Source organism: Schistocerca gregaria, chromosome 4, assembly GCF_023897955.1.
Source record: "Schistocerca gregaria isolate iqSchGreg1 chromosome 4, iqSchGreg1.2, whole genome shotgun sequence".
Classification (NCBI taxonomy): domain Eukaryota; kingdom Metazoa; phylum Arthropoda; class Insecta; order Orthoptera; family Acrididae; genus Schistocerca; species Schistocerca gregaria.
In genome coordinates this window covers 582,810,682-582,820,503 of record NC_064923.1, presented here as the reverse complement: position 1 = coordinate 582,820,503, position 9,822 = coordinate 582,810,682, and the positions used below count along the sequence as shown (strand labels likewise).

Here is a 9,822-nt window from a genome sequence, read left to right as displayed (position 1 = left end):
TGAGGTTAAAAGTTAATAAAAAGTAAATCATATAATTTTTTTTGTTTCTCTGTTGAGGACTTGTGGATGTCTCTTATCAGACAACTTCTGTAACCAGTTTTAGTGAAGTATAGGCTTATAAAGAGGATGTTTACCTTAACTTCGGTAAATTGTCTATCACATCACACTTTTTGTAATTTAAGCATATCTCGTTCATTACGAATGTATATATGTGACAGTGTTTTATGTGAAATGGTTTTTGTATTTGTGAGAAACTTGTAACATATATCATATTGTTTACGTGAGAACATCTAGAAATACGAGGAATATATATGTAGGTTGTTCTCTATGTTTAGTGTAAGAAGTATTCCTATATTTCGAAACATGGAAAGTATTATGGTGAGGAAATTCGGTCCTTGCTGGTTGTTGAATACAAAACTGATTGTTATTTTAGTTGCATGCATAATATGAAACTTAAGTCAACATTGTGCATAACAGATTTATAGCAACCAATTGTGCAGAACAGAAATTGATATTGGTACTTTCTTACGTTTTGCAGTTGTAAGCTATGAATCAGTTACACTTGCTTACATTTAAAAGTGTCAGTAAAACAAAATGATGAAGTGAAAAGAAACTTTATAAAAATCTCTTGTATTTGTGAAACAGAGTGATTCGGCAAATGAAATAACAATGTTGAGTGCATTAATTTACAAAATATATAATGTTACAATACGAATATATAAATCAACATTTCTAGATAATAAATACTCTGTTACTCTTACCTACATCTCAGATATACAAATAGGTACATAGTTATTCCTAGGACTTCCAAAGTATCCTTTTCACCTATGCAATTCCTCTTCGAGAAGACTTATTAAAATTTGTGAAAAATGTTTATAATTGTTATTAAAATTGGTCTGCGAAACATTCTGTACAACCAAACATTTCCACAAGTCTTATTCCTTTAACAATATCCTTTATTATGACTCTCTCATCCTTATTTGAACCCTGCATCACTGCCATCTGCACTACTTTCATTCATAGTGAGTGACATGTAAGCGCTAGGCACAGAAAGAGAAACTATTATAAATTAAAACTCTTACACACTCTAAGTGTAACTCAAATATTTGCCTTCCTTGTCGTTTCCAACACTGGACAAGTATTTTTGAAATTGATACAACACAGATAAAGAGCAGTTGTTGTTAGTTTCTTTGTTATTATTATTATTATTATTATTGCTTTAATCCTGCACTGCATGTAACTCCCACCTTAGAATTTCATATCTTTAACAGTCTTCCATCTTCCAGGTGAATCTCTCACTCCGTAATAGAAAGGTTTGCAATAGTAGAACGCAACAGATGTGCAAATCAACTGGACAACGATTCTACAGCTAGTGAAACAAAATTTGCTGAAAATATGTACATTGTATTTTTATTCATTTAGACAGTACAGTTATTGTATCTTCTCTCGCGGAGACTTTGGCTTTTATCCGTTTCGGTGAGCTTGCACCTCCTCAGGGTCCGGCAGCCCAGCGATGCTCTCGAGTATGCGCGGCACGCTCTGGGTCTCGCGCATGCGCAGTCAACTCGCGCTCTCGGCACGCACGCGCAGGAAGGCCGCCGTTCAGCTGAGCCGGCGCGCCAGCAGCGCTGTAGCCGTGTACAGCGCCAGCGGCAGAGACAGCGACAGCGGTAGCTGCAGTGACGTCACCGCACTGCTCTTGTTGCCGTGCTGCATCGCCGCTGGGTGTTCCCCTAGAAGCAGAGCCAAGAGACGTCCATAAAACGCAGACAAAAATGTAAAAGCAAAAATAAAAAATAAGTATGTACTGTTCCAATTTCTACCAGTACAAACTATATTTGATGAGACGTCAAAAACTATATAGACAATGAAACTAATTATTAACGCTGAAACTTCAGCACATGATACACAGGATGTTAAAAAAATGATGCCACTTGAAGTAAGAAAACGTCTTTCTAATTGGATTTATTATTTCTAATTCTTTAAAGAAAAAATAGGTAACACCTTGCTGCAGAGACTGTTTACCGTCACTCACAACACGTCAATTAAGCTGAGACTCAAAACACTCTCAAAGAAAAGCATGGTAAGAATACGTATACAAGTTCACTATCAAGCGCCTGTTCAAGAAGTCACAGACAGAAAAGATGACATATACAGCGAACTGTGGTCCACCAAATGTGATAACACGAGAAGTCTACATGCAAGCTGGGTATTCCTTAAGTTCTACGGATTTGTGCGATGCCATCTAATAACTTCCAGTCTATCCACCTGTGATGCCCATATGCCAGGTTGCAAGTGGCTGAGTAACATCTTTACAGATGGTGTAACGATCGAGACAGGGCCTTTACGAGAGCATAAGGTCGTAGCGATGAGTGACACATTTATGATTCAAGTGGACGTAGTAAGCAAAGACAGGTTAACGTAAGGACATGACAGAAGGCGTGTGGGGGGGTGGGGCAATCGTCTTTTGAAGGGCCGTGGCCATACGATACTTCAAGTTGCTAGATTTGTTGTTATTGAAGGGCGGGATGTACAAGGTGTCTACAAGCAGTCGAGTAACTACGTGACCACGAAACACGATGTTAGAACTATGGTTGGAAAAATATGCTGACAGAGTGACATAATGGAGGCCCGTTGCACGGTTTGGTTATCAAAATCGCTTCCAAACCCGACAAGAATTGCTGTAGGCATTAAAACAATGTCCATTCCCGCCTTTTAGCGAGAGAACATTGCGAAGGGAACTGCATTTGGAGTTGGTCATCTAGCAAGAGGCCATTGCTGACACGGGCATATAACGTTACACGTCTTCAATGGGCTAGAAATCATCGAACATGGTCAGTAGCTGACTGGCACAACGTAGTGAGGTCTGGCTACTAGCATTTTTGCCCGCCTTCAAAGGATACACGATGTCGAGTGCACTGAAGGCAAAATGAAGCATTTCATCCTGTGTGCAAAGTCAGGCTCAAGCCGTACATGGATCTGTGATTATTTGGGGGTGTTATTCTTACCTTGAAACCGAGCGAGGTGGCGCATTGGGAAGCACACTGCACTCGCCTTCGGGAAGACGACGGCTCAAGCTAGAGTCCAGCCATCCTGATTTTGGTTTTCCCTGATTCTCCTGAATGGCTTCAGGCAAATGCCGCGATTGTTCCTTTAAAAGGTCACGGCCGATTTCATTGCCTATCCAGTGACTTTGTGGTCGACGGGACGTTAAATACTAATTTCATATTTACCTTGAATTTGACCCTCTACTGAGGTGACAATATTATTGAAATGGAATAGGATGTAGATGAAGATGAAATGGGAGATAGGATATAGCGTGAAGAGTTTGACAGAGCACTGAAAGACCTGAGTCGAAACCAGGCCCCCAGAGTAGACAACATTCCGTTAGAACGACTGACAGCCTAGGGATAGCCAGTCCTGACAAAACTCTACCATCTGGTGAAGCAGATGTATGAGACAGGCGAAATACCCTCAGACTTCAAGAAGAATATAATAATTCCAATTCCAAAGATAGCAGGTATCGAGAAATGTGAAAATTACCGAACTATCAGTTTAATAAGTCACAGCTGCAAAATACTAACGCGGATTCTTTACAAACGAATGCAAAAAGTGATAGAAGCAGACCTCGGGGAAGACCAGTTTGGATTCTGTAGAAATGTTGGAACACGTGGGGCAATACTGACTCTACGACTTATCGTAGAAGAAAGATTAAGGAAAGGCAAACCTACATTTCTAGCATTTGTAGACTTAGAGAAAGCTTTTGGCACTGTTGATTGGAGTACTCTCTTTCCAATTCTAGAGGTGGCAGGGGTAAAATATAGGGAGCGAAAGGCTATTTACAATTTCTACAGAAACCAGATGGCAGTTATAAGTCGAGGGGTATGAAAGGGAAGCAGTGGTAGGGAAGGGAGTGACACAGGGTTGTAGCCTATCCCCGATGCTATTCAATCTGTATATTGAGCAAGCAATAAGGCAATAAAGAAAAGTTCGGAGTAGGTATTAAAATCCGAGGAGAAGAAAAAAAACTTTGACGTTCGCCGATGACATTGTAATTCTGTCAGAGACGGCAAGGGACTTGGAAGAGCAGTTGAACGGAATGGACAGTGTCTTGAAAGGAGGGTATAAGATGAACATCAACAAAAGCAAAACAAGGATAATGGAATGTAGTCGAATTAAGTCGGGTGATGCTGAGGGAATTCGATTAGGAAATGAGACACTTAAAGTAGTAAAGGAGTTTTGCTATTTGGGGAGCAAAATAACTGATGATGGTCGCAGTAGAGAGGATATAAAATGTAGACTGGCAATGGCAAGGAAGGCGTTTCTGAAGAAGAGAAATTTGTTAACATCGAGTATAGGTTTAAGTGTCGGAAAGTCGTTTCAGAAAGTATTTATGTGGAGTGTAGCCATGTATGAAAGTGAAACGTAGACGGTAAATAGTTTAGACAAGATGAGAATAGAAGCTTTCGAAACGTGGTGTTACAGAAGAATTCTGAAGATTATATGGGTAGATCACATAACTAATGAGGAGATATTGAATAGAATTGGGGAGAAGAGAAGCTTGTGGCACAACTTGACTAGAAGAAGTGATCGGTTTGTAGGACATGTTCTGAGACATCGAGGGATCACAAATGTAGTATGGGAGGGCAGCGTGGAGGGTAAAAACCGTAGAGGGAGGCCAAGAGATGAATACACTAAGCAAATTCAGAAGGATGTAAGCTGCAGTAGGTACTGGGAGATGAAGAAGCTTGCACAGGATAGAGTAGCATGGAGAGCTACATAAAACCAGCCTCAGGACTGAAGACCACAGCAACAACAAACTGAGGTGACCACTAACATGAACCAGCAAGTTTATGTCATCATTCAGAATTATCAAGTGTTGCCTCTCAGCCAAAATTTGCATGATGAATAAGCAATGGGCGGCTCTATTTAGCAATAAGATGTCAACAGTCTTCATCGGGCTGGACGAATACGAGACTGGTTTTCTGAACGCTCCCCATTCCTATTACATCTCGATTGGCCAGCTAAAAACGTGAGCAGAACGCTATCAAAAATCTGTGAGAGATGTTCTAGTAGGAGGGTAAAACTTCGACCTCAGCTTTCACACAATATGGTGGAACTGTGCATTCAAATCCTCGGCGAGTGGTTTAACCTCGAAGCGACGAAACTACACTCCTGGAAATTGAAATAAGAACACCTTGAATTCATTGTCTCAGGAAGGGGAAACTTTATTGACACATTCCTGGGGTCAGATACATCACATGATCACACTGACAGAACCACAGGCACATAGACACAGGCAACAGAGCATGCACAATGTCGGCACTAGCACAGTGTATATCCACCTTTCGCAGCAATGCAGGCTGCTATTCTCCCATGGAGACGATCGTAGAGATACTGGATGTAGTCCTGTGGAACGGTTTGCCATGCCATTTCCACCTGGCGCCTCAGTTGGACCAGCGTTCGTGCTGGACGTGCAGACCGCGTGAGACGACGCTTCATCCAGTCCCAAACATGCTCAATGGGGGACAGATCCGGAGATCTTGCTGGCCAGGGTAGTTGACTTACACCTTCTAGAGCACGTTGGGTGGCACGGGATACATGCGGACGTGCATTGTCCTGTTGGAACAGCAAGTTCCCTTGCCGGTCTAGGAATGGTAGAACGATGGGTTCTATGACGGTTTGGATGTACCGTGCACTATTCAGTGTCCCCTCGACGATCACCAGAGGTGTACGGCCAGTGTAGGAGATCGCTCCCCACACTATGATGCCGGGTGTTGGCCCTGTGTGCCTCGGTCGTATGCAGTCCTGATTGTGGCGCTCACCTGCACGGCGCCAAACACGCATACGACCATCATTGGCACCAAGGCACAAGCGACTCTCATCGCTGAAGACGACACGTCTCCATTCGTCCCTCCATTCACGCCTGTCGCGACACCACTGGAGGCGGGCTGCACGATGTTGGGGCGTCAGCGGAAGACGGCCTAACGGTGTGCGGGACCGTAGCCCAGCTTCATGGAGACGGTTGCGAATGGTCCTCGCCGATACCCCAGGAGCAATAGTGTCCCTAATTTGCTGGGAAGTGGCGGTGCGGTCCCCTACGGCACTGCGTAGGATCCTACGGTCTTGGCGTGCATCCATGCGTCGCTGCGGTCCGGTCCCAGGTCGACGGGTACGTGCACCTTCCGCCGACCACTGGCGACAACATCGATGTACTGTGGAGACCTCACGCCCCACGTGTTGAGCAATTCAGTGGTACGTCCACCTGGCCTCCCGCATGCCCACTATACGCCCTCGCTCGAAGTCCGTCAACTGCCCATACGGTTCACGTCCACGCTGTCGCGGCATGCTACCAGTGTTAAAGACTGCGATGGAGCTCCGTATGCCACGGCCAACTGGCTGACACTGACGGCGGCGGTGCACAAATGCTGCACAGCTAGCGCCATTCGACGGCCAACACCGCGGTTCCTGGTGTGTCCGCTGTGCCGTGCGTGTGATCATTGCTTGTACAGCCCTCTCGCAGTGCCCGGAGCAAGTATGGTGGGTCTGACACACCGGTGTCAATGTGTTCTTTTTTCCATTTCCAGGAGTGTATATAACCTTATGTACTTAGATTATAACCAAATATGGGCGATTATCAAGTCCACGGGCGCAATTATGCGATATTAGAAGATGCTTGTAGTGCTTTCGCTAGGGGTGAAGAATTTTTTGTTCGATGATCTTATGCATCTGTACAGGATTCCCGCTATTCGTAGATTGTCATCTCAAGACATTGAAGATGTATACTCTCATTTTAGTTATTCGTGTCATTCGTATCGCCTTTCAGAAACCAGCTCGAAGTTCATTCTTGGTCTAGCGAGAGACAGTTCCACCTTCATAGAGGTGCGCGTACACAGAAGTTATAAATTTGGGATGCAGAAATCTGCATCAGCTTTACGAACACCCTCTGAACGTAGGCAAAATGGGTGTTAAGAGTATAGATTCTCTTAGTCGAAATATCATTACATGTTTTCATGGCACGGAGAAATATGAACGCTGTACACGTATAGCGCAACGATTTGTGAACACTTACCTGAAGACGAGCTACACTACACGTGACTTTTGCAAGAGCAAGCTACGTTCATGCTCCGAACGACACCATATCTTTCTGAGATTAGTGTTTTCTTCGTCAAATGATTTCGATGGGATACGCTTTGTTTCTATGCATACTCCCGATTTTTCCCTATTCTACTTCTTCTTGTCTTGTTATCTTAAAAGATGACGCTTCCTCAATTATTCGCGAATTACAAAATGAAAGCGATTGATGCGTTACGATAACTGCTCAACAAGTATGCAAGATATGTTTAAGAACATGCAAATATGTGTTGAACTACATGAACTGTGTAATGGAAGTTACTTTCACCAACTTCGACAGCTAAGTCTTTCTGCATTACATGGGGTACTTTTTGAACACAATGTCCTGAAAGCTATATCTGATAAGACATCGCAGTAATAGATCCAATTACTGAAGGAGGATATAATCGTCAAAATGCAATACACAGAAGCATTATAAAATATAGTTACAAGAGTGTTCTAATGCAGTTCGTTGGTTATTATATGGCAATGGTACAGGGTTGGTACTATGTTTAAGGCAAACAGACTGAAACAGTGGCTTTGTATTTCAAGGACTAGCTAGCTTGAGTCGTTGCTATGCTCGTGACGAGAACGTGGCCACCAGCCTGCCACACCAAATAATGTCGACAGTGTTCAAGCCACGTTTCCCAATAAAGCCCACAATGCAGTAAAATTACCATAATGTCGTACATGGGGTCCTGCTCTTCTCGAATCTGCACACAGTTCATCAAGTTCACACAATAGTTCGACAGTACAACTTGCCGCTATCTTCAGGTGAGTCCATTGAACTTATGCCACGCCCAAGCCGGCGACGTTGTATAGCCCAGCTCATAGCACTCGGCGACTATGAAGCCCGGGGTCATGTATGGCGATTATATCTCTCAACCATGCTCTACGCCTACAAAAGTTTTAGACAAAATAGCTTAGATCCCCGCAACCCCCAAGTTTTAGTACGGAACCCTTAAAATTTATACGTGTTAACCTCACCTGCCAAACCCATCTTCACTTTCCCACATGAGTCCTATACCCACGCCACTTCTCAAAGTCCTTGAAGATACAAGAGCTACAAAAGCTACACATGTCATAAACCTGAGGACCAAACCCCATTATCTCTATATATCTCTCCAATTTCTTCTTCTTTGATCGAGGTTTTAATATCCTTCCCACACCATTAACCACCTAAATCCTCTCTAGTCTGCTCCACATTCCATTTATCGCTAAAGCAACGATCCATCCATCAACAGTGCCCCCATCCCCCGCTCTCCTTTGCTAAACTTGTGACGTTTACTGGGATCTAAAGAAGCAGCGTCTTCATCTAAACCATAACGGCAGCCACACCGTCGTCAATTCATTATTATAACAATACAAAGTAAAACAGTCTTTTATTTTTATTTCAGTACCCAATGTCGAGCGCGGATACCTCCGCTAGAAGAACTGGCGCGATGTTTCGAAATGATCACACTGCTTATTCCCTTGCTTTGGTACAAAATTTATCTTAGTAACAATATTAACAAGGCATATATCCTTACAGAAAGACAATGATGTCATGCGAGCATAATAACAATAGTAATGTTAATCAATCCATTGTCTGATCACCACTGTTAGTGTGAAATATCAAACGAGGAATCTCGCCGCAGTTAAAGGAAACTGTGTCATTACACATCAAACAGATGGGTTTCTGACACACTTTGCAAAAATATATTGTTTGCTGTGTTGGTGTTACACCTTTTCCTCTTAATGCCATTTCCATCTTGTTTATTTCTGCTTTCGTCTTCTGCTTCTTCTTCACACGGCGGACTATAACGTTGGAACCCCTACCGAAGATCCATATGAACTGCGACGTGCAAAATACTTCAGTGGCAACGTAGCAAAAGTAACGCATGGGATACTTGTTTCAGGATTGTTGTACTCCTCATATAATTTTAATTGTTGCCAAAACGAAATAGTTGTGCACTGATTCCACTCAAACTGTTTATTGCGAAAAATATAACCAAGGCCAACGGCCTACATTCCTTGAACACTATAACGGAACAATTTTCGTCATTAGTTCGCATGTCCAGAACTCAAAATGCATAGTCGTTCCTTTCACCGTATATTTAGCTACAGGTCCTTCCAACTTATTCTTCTTCTTCTTCTTCGGCATTTCAAGCATTAGGCATTTGCGTGTTACGATGCCCATCTCTTCCTTGGCCTGACCAAATTTCTTTGGCCCACCAGATTGTAATTCCTGATCTGCTAAGATAGTCTGCCAGAATTCATTGTGTCGAGGTGTCCACTACATTTTCTTCCGTTGTCTTCAGGTTTGTTTGTTAAGTTACATATGTTTACTCTTTCTTAAGTAGCTACTTCTTAACTGTCTTTTCTGGTTGCGCCTTTCACAGTCCTAAGGAACATCATTTCAGTTGACTGAAACTTACTTTCTTGTCGTTTGTTAATTACCCACGACTCACTTACACTGAGAAACGTGGCAATGGCCATTAGTATATAAATCTTCTTTCATGTCTTTTTTCTTTTGTTTCTAAAGTACCTGTTTATTGTTGGATATATATACATCCAAATTTTGCTGCTTCCTGGTCTATATCAACATCATACTAATGTGTGATATCACGTGGTAGAGACTTAGAATCACTGACCTGTCCTCCTGCTGTATAGGTCACCATTATTTTTCTTCTTGTGGGATTTCGACCCATAAAAGTCATTGTTTTACTT

General features: G+C 42.8%; 1 protein-coding gene across 1 annotated transcript in view; it reads right to left on the bottom strand.

Annotated features, from left to right (window-relative positions):
• Positions 1–598: 598 nt before the first annotated feature.
• Positions 599–9,822, bottom strand: part of LOC126266665 (uncharacterized) — a 975,748-nt gene continuing 966,524 nt past the window's right edge. The window contains exon 5 of the mRNA XM_049971081.1: positions 599–1,733. Coding sequence (XP_049827038.1) covers positions 1,603–1,733 — 131 coding nt within the window. The 3' untranslated portion in view covers positions 599–1,602. The remainder of the gene's footprint in view (positions 1,734–9,822) is intronic.